The sequence below is a fragment of the Amphibalanus amphitrite genome, unplaced genomic scaffold (genome assembly GCF_019059575.1).
Source record: "Amphibalanus amphitrite isolate SeventyFive unplaced genomic scaffold, NRLGWU_Aamphi_draft 000007F_arrow, whole genome shotgun sequence".
Lineage (NCBI taxonomy): Eukaryota > Metazoa > Arthropoda > Thecostraca > Balanomorpha > Balanidae > Amphibalanus > Amphibalanus amphitrite.
Window position 1 is genome coordinate 2024164 of NW_024881503.1, and position 19995 is coordinate 2044158.

At 51.9% G+C, this 19995-nt stretch overlaps 2 protein-coding genes across 2 annotated transcripts; both read left to right on the plus strand.

The window, feature by feature from the left end:
* Nucleotides 1-6929: 6929 nt before the first annotated feature.
* On the plus strand, nt 6930-10109 carry LOC122379157. The gene is made up of 2 exons (XM_043361116.1): nt 6930-7911; nt 9411-10109. The coding sequence occupies exons 1-2, from the start codon at nt 7009-7011 to the stop codon at nt 9414-9416; spliced, it is 909 nt and encodes a 302-aa protein (XP_043217051.1). The 5' UTR covers nt 6930-7008; the 3' UTR covers nt 9417-10109.
* A 5277-nt stretch (nt 10110-15386) lies between these two features.
* LOC122378547 (uncharacterized protein K02A2.6-like) lies at nt 15387-19574 on the plus strand. The gene is made up of 2 exons (XM_043359750.1): nt 15387-15916; nt 16193-19574. Exons 1-2 carry the CDS (start codon nt 15387-15389, stop codon nt 19572-19574), a joined length of 3912 nt encoding a protein of 1303 aa, XP_043215685.1.
* Nucleotides 19575-19995: the final 421 nt, after the last annotated feature.

Below are 19995 nucleotides of genomic sequence, written 5' to 3' on the forward strand. Positions count from 1 at the left end.
TTACTATCTACATACATACAACAGAAAACTTGCACCATTCACTTGAATCACGATAAAGTGAATGTGCCAGCGATCTTTGACCCTGAAGTTGAGTACAAAACAGTTTAGGATATGTACACAGTTTCCCGAAGTAAAAGTTAATTCCAAATCTTGGTTCGATATGTTTAATGTTGTTGAGCGCTTGTGCGAGGAACATTAGTAAAAGCAGTTTTAGTATCATATGACCTTTCCTCGTAAAATATAAATTAGCAAACCTCGTTGTCCAGGGGGAAATAGGTGTAATTTGTGCAAGAGTGGGTTCACAGGCCAGTGTACACAAAAGAATGTAGTCTACATGTTAACATGTAAACTGTGTGGTGCAGGAACGACCAGTGCACAGTACATAGGAGAAACGAAACGCCCGATACGGCTTAGGTACAATGAGCATGTGAGAGACGCCATTGGCAACAAACCAGACACCCCCATGGGTGATCACTTTGGAAATGTTCACCCAGATGCCAGGGACATTCCTTCTAGCATAAGTGTGTCAGTGCTATATAGGGCAATGGATCACCCAGATCGCAAAATCGCAGAGTCTATTTTGATTAGAAAACGCAGACCGGAGCTGAACTCGAATGTGTCGTCTTGGCCTATTATGTAAGTGTATGGATGTGTGTCACTGGATGGACCTGTCTCGTATATGTAGATGAGTGTTAGAATGCAGTGCGCCAATTTAGGATTTTGATTTGTATTTTCTAATGTAAGAAGTTTGTTAATTAGACTTAACAAATTTCAATTACGTGTATTCGTATATGTCGACTAAAAGTTTGTGATTTGAAAAATGGATGTACTTTAGATTTAATTGCCCGTGATAACGAATAGTGAAATAGGAGATAAAGAAAGGAGCAGACAAGAAATGTATTCTTATTCTGTCTTTTGTTAACAATTCCGACGAAGATCTGTGATCGAAATATCAATATCAATATATCCTTTTTGCTAATTTATATTTTACGAGGAAAGGTCATATGATACTAAAACTGCTTTCAATTCCAAATCAATCATCTATGGCCCAGTGAATCTCTTGCCATAATGGCCATAATGTAATGAATCTATAATCCCCGATAATCCCTGTTTTAGATCCATGGAATCAAACTACGAGTCATAAATCCAGATCAATGCACAAGGTTGATCTATAGTACCTACCTACACCCTGGTGTCCATTTGTAATTGTAGCTGAAGCGCACGATGGCTAAGGCTGCCAAAATGCCTGTGTCATTTTGCTGTATTGTGCATGAATAGAATTAGCATTACCTATTGCTGGCTTATATCGCAGCTTATGCCACATTACCTACACATCTTTGGCTATATATGAAGCACGAACCGTCTCATTATCCTAATTACATGGATACAATAGGACAGCGCATAGTGCACACACTCCATTGCAGGCTCACGTACCTAATATTGACATATGTCGGGCCATTTGTCGTGTGGATAATCCCTTAATTAGTGATAGTACGTATACCTTGACATAAACTGAAGGAACCGCATCAAGTGATTCAAGTTTTGGCTGCTGATGACAAGTCTAATGGCATTTCAAATTTCAACAAGTGTTGAAATTATTTCTAATGGTCTACGATTATAATGTCACTGGTGATCACCACTGACCAGTAACCTTGATCCTTTTTCAAAATCGCTATTGTAACGTACCAGTAGCGATCGTGGACGAATTCCACCACAATAATACGAGCCAATCATATGACCGTTAACAAACGCGCTGGTCCCGAGGCCGAAATCGACCCGGCGGTCTTCTGACCGACGCCGTCCGATGTTCCATAAATCTTTCACGTTCCCATTTGTAGCGCTGGTGGAGCGGACCGCGGAAAATCAGTACTTCAGTCGTCCGTGCAGCGCTTGAAGGGTGGCAGTAACGCACGCCGCGGTGGTGCTAATAGGACCGTCAGACGGATAGAGGTTGGCAAAAGGTGGTGGATTAGGACACTATGGGCCAAATGGTGCCGTTTGGTGACGTATTCAATATGGCGCCAGATGCTGGTGTCAAAGCGGTGTGACAGTGACGCACGACGGTTGGTAGTGAATTTGGTGATGAAAAAATTGGTCAACAATATCGGTAGCTAGATATGTCACAAAGACCATGACAAGGAGTGGCAAACGGCAAGTGATGGTAAAAAATGCTGAAGGGTCACAGTTCCTCTCGGCACTGTGACTGTTGATGACGATCAGTGGTGCTCCGCCAATATCATTAGTGCTCAGTGGCGGTTGATGACGGCTGGTAACGTGTTGGTGACAGCTGGTGACGGGTGGTGAGAGTCCCTGGTGAGCGGTGACAATCTATCACTATGGCAGCAGTGGTGGCCGTCCAGCGGCGCATCGGGGCAGCCACCCCCACACTAGCAGCCCAACGCAACATGTGGCGAGTAGGTACAATTGAACGAAAAATAGAACACGCGCTTATGTGACTAGGTCATGAACGATTTTATTGCTTTGTATCATTATTTGAACCTCGCGCGCACATGCTATTTGGTAATGAATATTTAAGTACATCGAGACAGACACGATAACTATGACACATGCCTAATTTTTCTTCGTTTTATAGAGCAACGATTTTGAGAGGACTGTAGAGAATTTCGAGAAACAGGCTACAGATTGAAGCTTACCTCACGGCAAGGCCGCTTCAATGTAACATTTTCTGATGACCTCCATTTCTAGGCTGACTTTTCCACTTCGAACGCCTAGCTACTTGTTACACGTTCCAGATAACTTTCGTTCATAGACAAGCGTAAAAGAAATGATTTGCTGATTGCACGTGCTAGGTTTGATACGATAAATTCTAAGTGTCTACCATATTGATCTACATACCTATGTATGAAGTCTCCTGTCTTGTTTGTTACCCTGTAGATCTGAAATGTGGCTCTCCAGTAGGATGTGTTGAGCAGCCACTTCGTATTCGCACTACTCACCTACATCCTGCGTATCGTATATGACGTATTGCATTGTATGTTTGGACTTTGGATACTCCTGAGTGATTTTAGGCAGCAGCCTTTGTAGTTAATACCCGTCTATTTTTATTTCTTAGATGTATTATCATTTGTTAGTTTCATACCACATAGTTCATTAAATTGTTTGCTTCCTAAATTGTCAAATGTCGCCATGCTTCGCTACGGTACTGCATAATTGCTTTTGGTTTCTGGCATGTGTTACTTGTCCAGTTGAAACGCAATGCTGACAAACACGCACAAGTGGTAAAAAATCAAGCTCCTCTCTTTACTGTCTCGTAACTTTGAGCTGGAGAAGTTAACTTCGTAAATTTGAACTAAGTGTTTCCCTTCAACGCCCAGTCCGTGGGCCCTTGTGTAGCCTATCAGTAAATGAAATTCCCTCCCTCTCCCTCGCCAGGCCTCTGGCAAACTGGTGTGGGAACGACCGGAGACGACCGATGTCACCCAGTACAAGACGCAGGCGCTGGCGGCGCACCGGCGATGGGTCCGCCGAAACCAGGTGAGAACCGGGACTGAGTGAGAACCGGGACTGAGTGAGAACCGGGACTGAGTGAGAACTGGGACTGAGTGAGAACCGGGATCGAGTGGGAACGGAGGATCGAGACGGGATAAGAATTGGGACCAGGTGACAACTGGAACCGGGTGAGAGCTGGGACAGAGTGAGAACCGAAATCGAGTGGGAACCGGAACCTAAGAAGAATTGATAATCAAAACCAGGTGGCAGGCGCGGATACAAGGGGGGGGGGGCATGGGGGCCATGCCCCCCCCCCCTTGGCCGATTTTTTTTCAAAAATAAAATAAAAAGTTAAAAAGTTAAAAAGCTGAAAAGGGGGCCTCCTGAAAATAAAGTGGCCGAAATCCGATGAGTTTTTTTTTAACCTACCCACTTAGTTATTTCTTAGAGGACTAGCTGAGAAGACTTCTTTGTTAGAAGATTGGTAAAGCTTTTCATAACTTGGAGGTCTCTTATACTCACAGAGATGACCACTTTTACAGGGCCTCCTAACCTGCACAGAGGGCCTCCAAGCCTGCACAGATGTTGAGATGTTGCCTGAACAGCTAGATAAGCTCAATAGACGCAGTTTTTTTTTTTGGGGGGGGGGGCAACAAGTGGGAAGATGGGGCCTCCAACAGGTGGGATTATGGGGGGCCTCCTGGTTTCTAATGGCCCCTCCCTTGGAGATTTTCTGGATCCGCCCCTGCCAGGTGGGACCTGGTGGTAATCGGGACGAGGTGAGAACCAGGGCCTGGTGAGAATTGAAACCGCGTGATAAAAATTTGATGACGGGGTCTTAAATCACAAAAAAACACGGATATTTATTAATTAGTAGGAAGACAATTCCTAAACATTTTCTGATTGTTGAGATGGCTGACTTCTACAGGTGTGCGAAAGCATGTGACCTTTGCTAACCTTAGATGTTCTCTGCAAGCCTCAGGTGACCCCTGCTGACCTCAGGTGACCCTGCTGACCTCAGGCGCTCCCTGCTGACCTCACGAGTAGATGACCGCTACTGTGCTGAGTTCGGGTGACCTCCGCTGACCTCAGGTGACCCCTGCTGACCTCAGGTGGAGGACACCAACTCGGCCGTTCTCCGGAAGGGCCAGTCAGGCACCTGCAGCGGCTCGGCCGTGGCCAACGTCATCCTCTACGTGGGCTTCGGCATGATCGGCGTCGGCATGATCATGACGTTCGTGGGCCTCGGAGAGCGCGGGTACGTGACGTCATGTCCGCGGGTCACGGCACGTTCGCTGCACTGGTCGTGCCGGGGAATGATATGCCGGCTTTTCTGCGCACTTGTCTCGTCCGCCCCCGGTCGGACTCGAGCACGCCTTTTACCCCTTTCACAGCATACGGAGCGCCGACTAGTGATTCAGCAATTTAGACGTATGGAAGAATGCTTGTCTGAATTAAACGCTTACGTATTTATGCTTTTAAAGCACGGAATTATGGAAGGATGCATGCTATCAAAGATCCGATCTTATTGATCTCGTTGTCAGTGCATCCTGTCTAGATTTGTTGATGCTCAAAATATTAATTTAATTATCATACTTTTTGTGGTTCAGCGCCGTCGAAAAACGGGGTCGATATTCTAGACCTTTTTCTTTTTTAATTAACTTCTTTAATAATATAAGAAAATGGTCAATTTTTACACAACCAATATTCATTATCATACATTTTAAACATCGTGTCGTCCAGAACTTCATAATGCGCATCAGAAACCTACTTCTACCCAAGTAGCCATTGTCTGCTTAGGCATAATAAGAACCATTCAAAAATAAATATGATGAAAATGAAGGGAAAAAACGCCATGGATCAGCAGGATGATTTTCCTCCTGGTCAGCAAGCAGACCCAGGCGGTTAAGCCAAACGCATTTGACAGTCACTCAGCTTTTGAGCTCTCGACAGTAACCCTAACTATCAAGTATCAGTAGCATGTACGGCCCTCCAGCAAAAGAGTGGTTGGTTAGCCTATGTGCTTTTGGTGAAATAACTTTAAATGACAGAGACACTCCTGTAAAATGGTTCAATAGAAATGAGTAGAGGGTTCGTGCACACATTTCGGCAGTGGTTTTCAACAGCCATTAGACGTATTCATCAATGCAGATCGATTATTGTGATGTTGGCAACCAACCACTTAATACCTGGAGGGCCGTACATCAGTGTAATTTTTGTCACAACGTCACAACCATACTGCAGAGCCAGGCCAGCCCGCTATGAAAATCCTCTAGAAAGTCGTAAGCTCGGTGTAATCCAACTGCACGAATCAGCAATGCCCGCGTTCTTGCATATATCACTCTCTGAAAGATGCCGTGCCGTTGGACCAGAGCGGATGCTGAGCTGATTCATCGGTGGCAGTATAGTGCGACTAGATCGCCGCAAAACCGGCCGAGGCCGTGGGAGAGAAATGCAGGACCGCGGCACCGAAATCGAATATATTTTACTTTTATTTTGGCAGTCCACCAGCCCGAAAACCCTTCCTCAGACATTGACTACTGCACCCAAAGTGGAGGTCAGTGAAAGGGGCCAGCAACAGCGAGCATGTTTTCCCTATAAGACGCAAAGTATTTGCGACGACTCATGCTTGGTTTCGTTACATATTTCTAATTTCTTTCTTTTATGTATATGCCTTTTTCAATAGGAAAATTTAAATTAGTTTCCCACGTTTTGCTACCCGCAAAGGACATGCAACATATTTTTATGATGATACCCGATTATCACGGGAATCGCATGATATTTATTGGTGGGATTATAATGGTTTAACATGATAGGACAAGGGAGCTATGGTTACTACCATGAGCATGTTAAAATGTGACTATTGGTAGTGCTCAGGCCCAACCAGGCCTATAAAGAACTGAATCTATTCCACTAATCCATGTTGATTTTTTTTCTAACAGTTTGTTGCGGGCTTGCGATAGAGTTTCGGTTAGCTTCACGATGGCATTTGGCCACATCCAATTATATAAAAAAGGAATAGAAAGGAATAGGAAAAGGAATAGGAAAAGCGCAAGCTGGTTTTCAAGGAGTAATGTACAAAACATTTGTGGTTATTTTCTTGCTTAGGTCATTGCTAAGAAAGCCTCAAATATCAACTTGAGTAAATTCTCAGTATTCCGACACATGGCACAACCCAAGAAGCCCGCGTCCAGAAAGGACACAGCTCGGACTGACAGCTATGATCTGTTCATTCTGATTTCCAGAGGTAAAAAAAAAGAACATACCTGCATATGCAGGGTAGCCAGAACCTCTTCCACTGGTAATACGCCGTCCGATGTTAACAACAAAACTCTACTTGTTGTTCGGATGTCAGAGATATCTCGGGTTATATGCAACGACGCCAAACATCCGTCCGCACGTTATCGGAGCGGAAGGTCGAGCGTCACGGCGCCACCCGTTGGCTTCTGAAGACACCGGCCAGTCGGGGCTCAGCCGTCCTGATGTGAGCATGGTGCGCTACGTTGTGGGCATATCAACTCACCAGCGTCAGTGAGGAACCTTACGAAGAGCCTCAGCATGGAGCAGCGGCCGTCCATGGACTTGGCGCTACAGCCCTTCGGTCAGAAAAGCACAGAGCATACCGATTTTGAAGACAATCAAACCTACGCCTTATACTGGATTTTGTTTACATTGATCAAGCTACGGCCATATCTCAAGAGACTGTTAAACACAGTAGACCAGACTAAAATGAATAATGACTTTAGTCTAGCAATGGTGCCGATGTTGACTTTTAAAAACATACAAGAATATATCGAGAGGCCATTGGACTCACCAGACCAGAATATGACGAAAAATTATGCTTACCTGACAAGAAAGCTGGCCCAGGATTTGGAAATCAAATCACAGCAACCATGGAACCAGGTGGCAAGTGTTGTGAGTGTTCTGTGCAAATGTCTTGAGCAGAATCAGATCCGGTCTGAGCGCGAAGATAAGTGCAATTCTAGTTCCATGATAACGAACGGACTTTTGTGGTTGTGTGCAAATACTCAAGATCTGTCCGTCTTATGCAGCGACCAGCAGTCTGGAAAGAATCTGGCAATCAATTACTTTTTGAGATATGCATGTAAATGGTTGGTGCAACCAGTCAAGTGGCTTCTCGAAGTGTGCGGGGCAAGTGCCAATTTATTCGTAGACACGATCTTATTGACAAAGGAACTTCTAAGTAACCTCACCATCGCCCGTGAGGCATACGTTACTGCTTTAGAAATGCATGACTTAGCCGATTGGTCGAATAGAAGGATGAATGTAAAGATGAGGTCCTTCCAGGGTGACAGGATTATTAGCGTTGAGTTCTGCGAGCTTTGTCGGCCAAGCCAGCCACTCGAAGTGAAATTCTTACACACGTCCGGCAGCAGTGCCGAAGGATTGACTGATATGGTTATTGGCGAAGGGGGGACATCTGACGTAGACGTGATGTACGAGTTTGATGTTCCATTCTCTTGGGTAGAAACGGAAACAGAACCAGGCGAAATCGACCCGCAGCAAGCGCCACTTCTGTGGGCGAAACCCACCGAAAACGCCGGCTTCGTGACGTTGCACTGGGTTCGCACAACTGAATGTAGCCACAGAGAGGCACTGACTGCCCTGCCGGCAGACTCGGTTCGCCAGCTTTTCAACGACATCTGTCAAGACACATCGACAAAAGACCAGACCGTCACCATGTGCGGGCCAGCAGTGAATGTCCGGTGGACAGGGGACGCCTCCGATGGCGGCACGGACCATGTTCCGTGCATCGGTATGCCCGGAACGAAGCGGTTGGAGAAGTTCATCACTCGCAACCGCCAAGCAGAGGCGTCCTTTCTACAGGAAAAGGACCTGGAGGAGATCAGGCGGCTCGGCGTGCTCCTGGTTCCAACGGGATGCTCGAACAGTCGCACCCGGGCCACGGAATGGAGAGTGTCGTTTTTCTATGCGGAGAGGATCTTCACGGGCAAATTGAGCCCCATTCAACGCGCCACCATCGTCACCTGCAAGCACATGAAAAAGCTGGTAATGGCATTGAAGCCTGAGTCCGGGGATGAGAAGAAAAAGCTGAAGTCTTACCACATAAAAACAGCAGTTTTCTGGTTGGCACAACAGAGTTCCTGTGAGTTGTGGCAGAGCGTTACTGTGGGCGTCTTATCGGTGCTTGAATGGCTAGAGGATCACATGACCAAAGGCAAGATTCCATGCTTTTTTGACGAATCCATCAATATCGTGGTGGATCTCACGAAGAGCCAAAGGCGGGCCATTACCAAAACTGTAAATCATATGAAGGTACATGCCCAGAAACTAATGATGATGTGCTGCTTGAGCTGGACCAATCTGGTTACCCGATGGAAGCCACTTCCAGAGCAGCAGCTGCGACAGTATCTGGCGCGCGAGCTAGTCATCAAGGCTGTTGAAGAGGGCATCGCCCGCCGACATGACGCTCCCTTCTGGAGGAGCTGGACAAAGTTCTATATCCCTGTGCTGGCCAGTAAGGCGCCACAACACCTACGTTGGCTGTGCTGGAGGGACTCTGGCAAGTATGCTCAACAGTGTTTGCTACTGCAAGCCTGGTCCGTGCTGGACCCCGCTTGCCTGAAAAAAGAGGCGCGGGCGACACCACGAGACGACAACGACTCCACGCTGGACGTGACGCCACTAACAGAGCTGCTGACCGACTCCGACATGGAGTACCTCCTGGGTGACACAGCCTCCGTAACCGGCTGGTGCTGTCAGCAGCTGCTGCTACCACCGGAACAGCGCCCTGCCGGCCTGACCGCCAAGCCGGACACGCCGCGGGGTCGGGCCGAGCTGCTGCTGCAGCCCAATCTTCTACTGATGGCCTTCGAAGGTGCGGGCTTGACAGCGAGGATGCAAAAGTGGAAAAAGATCGACCGAGATGTAGATCGGATGTGGGAGGAAAACTTCTTTCTGCCATCTAATGGAGAATGGGGTGAGAAGCTGGCACCGCCAGGCGAGCGGGCGATCGCTCCGCCTCCCACCATCCTGAAGTAGCGCATGCCGTGGGGACGTGAAGCTTCAACATCTTTGGTAGAGGCAGTGCTGCAGGGAGACAACAGAGTGCTGCAGGGAGACAACAGCAGCGTCGCACCTGGCGCGACGACACTGCCAGGAGCTGTGCTGTGATCACGTTCTGTTTGTTATGGGATGATTGTTTGAAGATGTGTATAATTTGTAGCTGTGAATTGGTCAGTGTGATTAACTTGTAAAACCTGAAAAGCTTTATGCTACTAATAGGATTAAGTTCCCCGCACTTTCGCTGGTCTCGCGAGCTAGCCAGTAGCCAGCTGCTGAGCAGAGCCGCCGCGCCGCTGGCAGCGGCTCAGTGTGCGTCTAGAGGGGGGGGGGAGGACGGAGGCGTGCCTCCGGGTCGCAATCGTGTCACCGCATTGCATTGACCGGTCAAACCACGTGGATGTATAGTCATTAGTCGGCCAGCTAGGTCGTGTTGATGAGGGGAGTTGGGTGGGAGGGTGTACCGGCAAGGCGAAGCGTGTGAACATGATGCATAGTTAGGTTCAAAGCGCAACATTTATTTAGATAAAAGTATCTTCTAAATCGACACGATTCTGGTCGGCATAAGGGAATTGTTCGGTCGCGTGTTTGTGCAGATCACGAGCACATTTCGTTGTTTGCTTATTAATGAATAATAATCAGAAGAGTATAACATTTGTTTTTCTACGAGCCAGCGGTAAATAAAGACACGGAATCGCACTACGGACGGTGGCCGGTGGGGTATCTTCCACCCCAACATGGTCGGCTGGCACCTAAAACTGAGAGGGAAAAGGTGCCTTTCACCTGAATGGACGCAGCTTGGTGAATGGCGTTGTACGTATAAATATTAATTTTAACCCACGCCGGGGTGTGGGTCTCAGCCAGCTTCACCTTGGTAGGTGCGGGATGGGTGGATGGGAGGGGAGAGGTATTTGGCCACACCGTGGGCCACCTAAAAAACTAAGAAAGCTAGAAAGACACGCTCACTTTAAAATAAAAGAAAGATAGCTCCCAATAAGATCTTTCGGAATCACTTTGGCCACTTTCTGATCGCGTCATCGTTGAGGTCACTGGCAGTTACAAAAAAAAAATATCACGAAAATTCTTCTCCATTTGACAAATTTTCACAAATCGGCACATAGCTAGGGAATAAATAGTTACAGCGCCGCAGAAAACACATTCGATAGCCCATTCAAAGCTCTATCTGAATAATGCTCTCAGATTTGACCTAATGTCAACTGTTTAGCCTCCAGACTCCAGAGGGCAAATTGACTTTTGAAGTGACTCTGCCAGGGCCTCGTCTAACATGTTAACTGGGGGGGGGGGGCAATTGCCCCCCCCCCCCCAGTGGAGCGGATTGCCCCCCAGTGGCCAACATTTGCCCCCCCCCCAGTCAAAACGTGAACTTCTCACAAAATTAATTACCTTCTCCGCAATACGTTTTTGTTAGGAATCTTAGGGGAAGGTGGGGTAAGATGGGCACGTTAACTTTGGAGCCATTTTTCGGCCGGTTAGAAACATCATAGAAACGGGAAACTGAGTGAAAACCTTTTTTAGACATTTTACTTCCATTTGCCAGAAGATAAGACTTAGAGCTGATTCAACAAAAAAAAACTATAACTATTTTTGCAAGACCTTGCAAAAACCCGTCTTACCCCACCCCACGGGGTAAGACGGTCACATGGGTAGGGCAAGACAGCCAGCTTCTCTCACCGACCAGCGCAGCTCGCAACAAATGCCCGAGATTAGCCGCATTGATAAAGTCGCTCGTTGGTCTCAAGTGCTTCGGAAAAGGCAGTAGGTATACGAGATTCGTGCAGAAGGCGTAGGTATGCTTGTATATAGGCCCTAGTTCAGAAACCTTGTAGAGCCGTTGTTCACATTCATTATTCGAGAATAAACTGTGCCGAAGGAATATTGCTAACATGTCTGTGAGTATCGAAATCGAACATATTCTTAACAGAAATGCTTCTTTTTTCCTACAGCAACAAAAATATTTTCACCATTACAGACCCATAGGATCCATAGTTGCCCGTCTTACCCCAAACTCAATGTCAAAGGTTCAGCACGATTTTTCTCTGTGGACAATTTGATGCAGGCAAAGCAAATCCGCGGTAAATGAACACTGGTGGCATATGTGTGTACCACAAGTGATTGCGAGTTATTAACTCTATAGTGGTGCACACAAAAGCTTGCACAATACATTATGGATGTTTTCAATGAAATTCGGTTTTTAAAGATATCAAAATAAAATATTATTGACTGAACACAAATTCACCAGACTTCAATGGTGGTGCGTAGTGGGAAAGGCAATTCTGGTCCTAATTTATTTTTTCGCTCGTAGCGCTATTGGTTTGGTCTGCAGAAGGGGTGCCCGCCTTACCTACCCTGACCGTCTTACCCCACTTTCCCCTACATGGATTTAATGAAAAACATTAAATACTTTGTTCAATGACTGTTCAGTGTTCATTGCTACGGGGAAAGACAGAGTTTTGTGATTTTCAGCGCTGGGCTCTGTTTCACGGCACGCCGCTTCTCTCCGCTTCAGCGCGCTTCACTGAAGCGGCGAGTTAAACGGAACCTCCGATGCTAAGGTAAGACGTCATCACTAAACGCCAGCGCGCTGTATTATATTGCTTGCAGTATTGTTTCGCATTGAAATCAAAAATATGGCGGCTACATTAGATGTTTGTATTCCGCGACATATATCAATGCGGAGCAATACTGCAAGCAATATAATACAGCACGCTAGCGTTTTGTGATGAGGTCATACCTTAGCATCGGAGGTTCCGTTTACCTCACCGCTTCAGTGAAGCGCGCTGAAGCGAAGTGAAGCGGCGTGCCGTGAAACAGGGCCCAGAAAGCGCCGAGTAGCAAATTGTAAAATGGCAGCTGGCCAGCGATCCAGATCGTGTTTGCCCCCCCCCCCCCCCCCCACAAACACACAAACTCAATGAAACGCCCAACACGGATAAGTATGTTTATCACTGTCTGGTGGATCAATGTGAAGGGGTAGCACACTAATGTTAACCCTCGCCCGTATTGGTGTTTTTCCAGTCTCGAACGTATAGGGGGGGGGGGATCCGTTGGACCCCCTTGCCGTTTCGCCCCTGATCGAGCTAGAGCTTCGCGAAACAAACGACCGTGTTGCCCGTGACGAGAGGAAAACGATGATACCCAATTTCAAGATCCTTAGTCATCAGTTGACCTTCCAGGTCAGGTCAATGACCCAAAAGTCGGGGAAATCGGGACCTGTTAGAACGTCGTAAAGGGTGGCTGTTATGGTTTTTTCGAGGTGCTGATCACGAATATCATGTTAGTTATGATCATAGATAATGTCTCCACTGCATTTAGGCCAGGTCGGGTCAGCTCAGGTCAGATCAACCAGTAATGGTTTTGCCGGGTATTCGTAGTAGGTGGCAACCACCTCTGACAGCTTCGTAACATGTTGCGAAGGCACCAAAACTTCTTCGTAATTGTTCAAATGGTTGCTAAATTCGAAATCAGCTCCAAAAACTAGTCTAAAAGCGTGTAAAACTCAAAAAAGTGAAGCGAGGTCATCAAAGGTAAAGAACTTAGACTGGCTAAAGAACCTGGTGACCTGACCTTACGTGACCTGGGGTCAAAATTTCACATACGCTGCGAAATTAAGGCATCATAAGCCGTACAAAGTTTAACGTCGCTGCCCAAAGCAATTAATTTTCTTTACGTTGAAAAAAACTGGCGGGTATAACCAAAATGGCCAAAGACTAGGCGAAGAATTATCTTTAGTCCCCCTGGCTCTTCTTATAGGCGAAGGCTAGCCGATGTTCAGTGCCATGCCGATTGCCTATAGGTAGTAGGGTGAATAGGTCAAAAACGCCCCCCTTAAGCGCGAAACCTTCTGACACTCAACCCAACACAGATTACTTAAACCTTTGGGCATCATCATGTAGCTCATTCTTTTTACTACGTTTTGAGACCAAGAAAAGTCACCTGTGTGTGGTATTTAACCACCCAAAAAGGTTTTCGCATACCCTTGCAAAAGGGCGTTTTGCCCCATACCCTGGGTAATACGCCCACACCCATGTGCAAAGCGCCCCCACCTCATCTATCAACAGAAAATGATGAACATGGCAGAACTTGACGTCGTTCTGACGTCATTTGTGGTCAACCTATCATAGCCTTTGGAATAAAATTTTGTTGCAATGTGTAAAATGGATGCCCAGAGGAGTCCTGAAAGTTTGGTGACGATATCTGCAGTCGTTTAGGATATATCAGCAAAAAAGGACAGGGAGAGGCCTTTTCGGCCCCGACCTACAAGGCGCTACCCTGCACTCTCACCACCGTGCAAAACGCCCCCCTTTCAGAAAACTGGGGGCGTCTTGCCCCATGCATCGAGTAGGCGTCTTGCCCCATCCACTCCATTTCCGGTCAACAAAATATTGACAAAAAACGCGCCACTAACGCCGCAGCATAATATATTCAACAGAATGACAATAAAACGCAGTTTTGAGTGATGTGCACAATTGCAAGGTTTGTGATATAAAGAGGGCATCAAAATATTAGGAATCTTCTGCAAAAACAGCAAAAACAACATCCAAAACCAACATCAGCACCTACCCACGCTGCTCCTAAAGACTCAGAACCGGAAATAGAGACCTACGTAAACAAGCAGCTGACTGTTCTGAAAGACAGGATAAAACACCTATCCGTCGATAAGAAATACGATTTTTTAGGGGAGGCGTTTAACCCAGGGGTGCGTTTTCCCCACAGTTACCCTATACCGAATGAGCTGGTGACACGAGGGTAACACGAGTGAAGGGTGGGCGTTGGCGTGTTTAAAGCCAGTATAAAAAGAGTACCTAATCTATGGTCCAATGAAACATGGTCAAAAATGACTAGGTCATGATTGGTTGGTTAGGTTAGTGTCGTATCGTTATCCGTAACTGGCAGCGTTTTAGTGTGACCAGCATTACGGGCAGTCAGCTGTTTGTGGTGTTGTTTACATGAGTCGGTGCACGGCCCCGGCCAAGGTCGGAAGTACTTAGATGTACTGTTCAGTGTTTACGTTTGATCGCTGAGAAGAATACAGCGTCAGCCAGAACTGCCAGTCTGTCACGAGACCACGATGTAACAACGTGGCGACGAAGATGAGATTCATTTGCTTTAAGTCGTGGTAATCGTGAGGCGGCCGGAAGAGGCCAAAAAGATGGCGCCGACAGGACAGACGCCAGTGAAGTTCGCGGTCCGAGTGGTAGCTCGAGGACGGCGCAGGGTCTGGAGTGGACACTAAAGTGCGCACGTGTGTAGCCGATGACCGGGGCGTGTCAGTCGCGGCGGAACAGACCGGTTGCCTGTTGCGGTGGTCGCCGGGCGGTGGCCCAGAGTTTTGGCGGCGCTGGGCGGTGACAGCCATTACGGCGGTGTAAAAACTGGGCGGTGGTCGGCGCAGGGTTAGAAAAGTTTCTTTGTTTTGTTGGTGTGTGATTTTTTTTATTGATGCTGCTTGTCGGGTATACTGTTTGGTGATGTTTCTCGAAATATTGGCCGTTTTGTTATTGTTGGTGCAGCGAATGCCGCGCAGGGACGTGAACGCGGAAGCGGCGGCCGGCGGCGGCGGCCTGTGATTGGTCGGCTCAGGTCGGCTGGCTGTGTCGAGCCCCGTGATTGGCTGGCCGGCGGGGGCCGGCGCGGGAAGCCAACTCGGTTTGGGGGGCCTGGTCCAGGTGCCGCGGCGGTGATCAGCTGGTCGGGTGCGGCGCGGGTGCAGCGAGGGGGCGGCGGCCCGGCTCTACAGCGGCGATCAGCTGTTCGGGTCCGACGACGTCATGGAGCGGGGAGCGGGACTGCAGGCGATGGCGGTGGCACCATACCGACAGGGCAGTGATTTTGAGAGATGGCTCAGGTCACATGAGCGGTATATGGTGGCGATGGGGGTCGAGAGCACGGCCCGAAAGTGCGCTCTACTCTTACACCTGGTTGGTCCCGATATCGCGGACCTCTCCGACTCGCTGCCGGAGGAGCCGGACGGCCAGGCGGCGGACGACGACTTCGTTCGACTGAAAACGAAACTGACGAAATACCTCGTACCCACAAGAAACGTCGTTGCGGAGCGCGGCAAATTCCAAGCGATGGCAATGGAAGAAAATGAAGACCTGGAGGTGTTCCTTGGTCGTCTCCGCGCACAGGTGCAGCGCTGCGGGTACACGGCAGCGGAGGTGGAGCGAGAATTGCGCGACCGCTGCGTGCTGGCCAGCCGCGGAGAGCTACAGCAGAAGCTGGTGCGTGAGGCGGCGGTGAAGGGAGCTGGCCTCACCCTGGAGGACGTCCGGAGGACGGCGCGTGCGTTCCGAGACGTCAAGGATCTTGCAGCTCAGTTGGCGGGGGCGCCGGAGCCGGCGGCGGCGGGTGAGGACACAGTCCAGGCGCTGCGACGCCCGCAGCGGCCCGAGGCCGGCCGGTCAGCCGTGCCCCCGGGCACGTGTTTCCGCTGCGGCGGCCGGGGGCACTGGCGGCGGGACTGCCCGACGGGCCGGACGGGCTCAGAGCCGGACGGAGCCCGGCCGGGCAGGTCGGCCGACGGCGGCGGCGGGAGAGACGGTGGCCGAGGCAGCTACCGTTACGGCGACGGCGCCGCGGCAAGAGCGGGACCGGAGCCGGGCGGCTCCCGAGCGTCCGGACGGCCGGACGGCGGTCGGCGGGTCGACACCGGACGCGGCAGCCCGCCCGGTGGCAGGAGCGGCGGCAGGCGCTGCTTCAAGTGCGGCGACACGGGACACCTGAAGCGGGACTGTCCTCAGCGCGGACAGGTGGCATCCGTGGAAGAAATCGTGATGGCGGTGGACCAGACAGCCACACGGCGCCGGGACCGTCTGCCGCTGGTCACGGTGTCCGTCAACGGCAGGCAGATGGAGATGCTGGTGGACACGGGGTCCCCGGTGTCGATCGTGGCGGTCGGCAGCATCCCGGGACTGGAGGTGAGACCGTCCGTGATGCAGCTCCGGTCATTCACAGGGCAGCCGGTGCCCGTGCGCGGCGAGGCCACGGTGGATGTGCTGTACGGCGGCCAGCGGAGGCGACTGGACGTGGTGGTGAGCAGCCAGCTGGGACACCGCCCGCTGCTGGGGCGGGACTGGCTGCAGGTGATCCGGCTGGACTGGCGGTCACTGTTCCAGGTCAGCGAGGTCGGCGGGGCAAGCGGCCGGCGGACGCTGGAGTCGGTGAAGGCGGCGCACGCGCAGGTGTTCGCGGACGGGCTCGGTGTCATGAGTCACCAGGCGCACCTGACGCTGAAGCCGGGCGCTGTGCCGCGGCGGCTGCCACCGCGCCCGGTGCCGTACGCGCTGCTGCCGCAGGTGGAGGCTGAGCTGGACCGGTGGGTCAGAGACGGCATCGCCAGGAAAGTGGATCCGTCGGAGACGAGCTCCGGCTGGGGCACACCACTGGTGCCGGTGCCGAAGCCGGGAGGCGGCGTGAGGCTCTGTGCGAGCTACAACCTCACGGTAAACCCGCAGCTGATAGTGAAAAACCATCCACTGCCGAAGCCAGAAGACGTGTTCGCGGGAGTGAGCGGCAAGCTCTTCTGCAAGCTGGACCTCAAGCACGCGTATCAGCAGATGCCGCTGGACGAGGAGTCGCAGCCGATGACGACCGTCAGCACGCACAAGGGCGAGTTCGTCATGCGGCGGCTGCCGTTTGGAGTGGCCAGTTCCGGCGCGCTGTTTCAGGAGGCAATGGACCGGGTCCTGGAGGGACAAGACGGGTGCAGGTGCTACCTGGACGACCTGTTGGTGTTCGGGGAGGACGAACAGCAGCTTCTACAGCGTCTGGATGAAGTCCTGGGAAGGCTGGAGCGACAGGGGCTGCGGCTGGCGGCGCAGAAATGTCAGCTGGCGGTGTCGGAGGTCGAGTTCCTGGGATGGAAAGTGACTGCGGACGGCATCGCCCCGACTGATGGCGGCGTAGCGGCGGTGCTGCAGGCGCCGGAGCCGAAGGATGTGAGCCAGCTGAGGTCACTGCTCGGCTCAATCACCTACTTCGGACGCCTGCTGCCGGACCTGTCCACGGTGCTGGCGCCGCTGTACCGGCTGACGAAGAAGGGCGTGCCATGGGAATGGTCACAGAAGTGCGCCGAGGCGGTCAACAAGGTCAAGCAGATGCTGACGAGCCCGCCGGTGCTTATGCGGTACGATCCGGACCTGCCGCTGAAATTGGTGACCGATGCCAGCAGTGTCGGCGTCGGAGCGGCGTTGGTGCACGTGACACCGAACGGAGCAGAGAGACCCGTGATGTACGCGTCACGGACACTGACAGCAACCGAGAGGAAGTACGCTCAGGTCGAGCGAGAGGCGGCAGCCGTGTCGTATGGCGTGAGCAGATTTCATCGCTTCATCTACGGACGGCGTTTCACGCTGGTGGTTGACAACCGCGCCCTCTCGCGGATCCTGAGCCCCGACAGGGACCTACCGAGCCTGGCGGCGGCCCGCCTGCAGCGGTACGCGCTGCAGCTGGCCGCGTACTCGTACAACGTGGAGCTGCGGCGCTCGGAGCAGATGCACGTGGCCGACAGCCTGTCACGGCTGGCAGTGCCGTGCTCAGGCACGGAGCTGAAGGAGATCGAGGCGGATGCGGTGACCGGCAGCTACCTGATGTTCCTGGACGGCGTGGCGCCGGCGCTGACAGCGAGAGAGCTGGCGGCAGCATCAAGACGGGATCTGGTGCTGGCGAAGGTGCTGGCGTTCGTGCGCGGCGGCTGGCCCGCGACCGTGGAGCCGGAGCTGGAGCCGTTCAGGCGCCGCCGGGAAGAGCTCACCACCGACGGAGAGTGCCTCGTGTGGGGCGGTCGCGTGGTGGTGCCGCGGCGGCTGCAGGCGGCAGTGATGCGGGAGCTGCACGAGGGGCACCTCGGCAGCTCGAAAATGAAAAACCTGGCGCGCCGGTATGTGTGGTGGCCGGGTCTGGACGCGGAACTGGAGGGGCTGGCGCGCGACTGCGTCAGCTGCGCGGAGAAGCGCAGCGCGCCGCCCCGCAGTGAGCTGCACCCCTGGGAGCCGGCGGGAGGGCCCTGGGAGCGCATTCACATCGATTACGTCGGCCCGTTCCATGGAAATATGTACCTGATAGTGTATGACAGTTACACTAAGTGGCTCGAGGCGGTTCCAATGCGTGACACGGGCAGTGAGGCAACGATCAACGAGCTGCGAGCGATGTTCGCGCGGTTCGGCATCCCACGGCAGGTGGTGTCTGACAACGGACCGCAGTTCACAGCGGCCCAGTTCGTGCAGTTCCTGGCGCTGAACGGGGTGCGGCAGGTGCGTGTTGCACCGTACCACCCGAGTAGTAATGGAGCGGCTGAGCGGGCCGTTCAGACGGCAAAGAACGGCCTGAAGGCGGCGCTGCGAGACGGGGGCCCGCTGTCTCGGAGGCTACAGAAGTTCCTGTTGGCCTACCGTGCGGCGCCGCACGCCGTGACCGGACGGTCGCCGGCCGAGATGCTGCTGGGACGGAATGTCCGGACACGCCTGGACCTGCTGCGGCGAGACCCGGAGGAGCGGAGCAGAGACCAGCAGCAGCGCCAGTGGTCGGCAGCCGGCGGACAGCCGAGAAAATTCAACGTCGGCGACGCGGTGTGGGCGCGGAACTACGGCGGACCACACAAGTGGAAGCGAGGCGCGGTAGCGGCGCAGACAGGCCCCGTCTCCTACGAGATTGACGTCGGGAGCGCGCTGTGGTCGCGGCACGCAGACCAGCTGCTGGCGGCTGGACCGACCGGACCGGCGGGAACGACCGGAACGGAGGCACCGGACGGGAGCCGAGCGGCAAACGGGAGCGCGGCGGACGCCCGCTGGGACCGGAGCGCAGCGGACGCCCGTTGGCACCGGAGCGCAGCAGTCGCCGAAGGAGGAGCAGGAGAGGAAGCGAGACACGCGGCGAGAGGCGGCGGCGGTAGGCCGGACGAGCGCGGAGAAGCGGGAGCCGTCCCCGGAACTGCCCAGGATGGCAGTGCCGACGAGCCGGAGCAGGCGAGCGGCGGGGGCGGGGCGCAAGATGAGACGGGGGGCAGACGGCGGTCTGAGCGGCGACCGATGCCGCCCAAGCGCCTCATCGAGGAAATGTGAAATGATGTGTCATTGATCAGCCTAGCTGCTCAAGGGGGGCAGAGTGTCGTATCGTTATCCGTAACTGGCAGCGTTTTAGTGTGACCAGCATTACGGGCAGTCAGCTGTTTGTGGTGTTGTTTACATGAGTCGGTGCACGGCCCCGGCCAAGGTCGGAAGTACTTAGATGTACTGTTCAGTGTTTACGTTTGATCGCTGAGAAGAATACAGCGTCAGCCAGAACTGCCAGTCTGTCACGAGACCACGATGTAACAGTTAGGCTTGTTTGCATAGATTGAATTGCGTTTTGCTGTTTTTACGATCATGCCCTTTTCATATTATACACTGAAAGAAAAAAATACCACCCTAGTTAGTTTTTGGGTGGTGGTCATATTTTGAACAGCCTTTTACTTATGGTAAACCAGTTTACGATCCAAATACT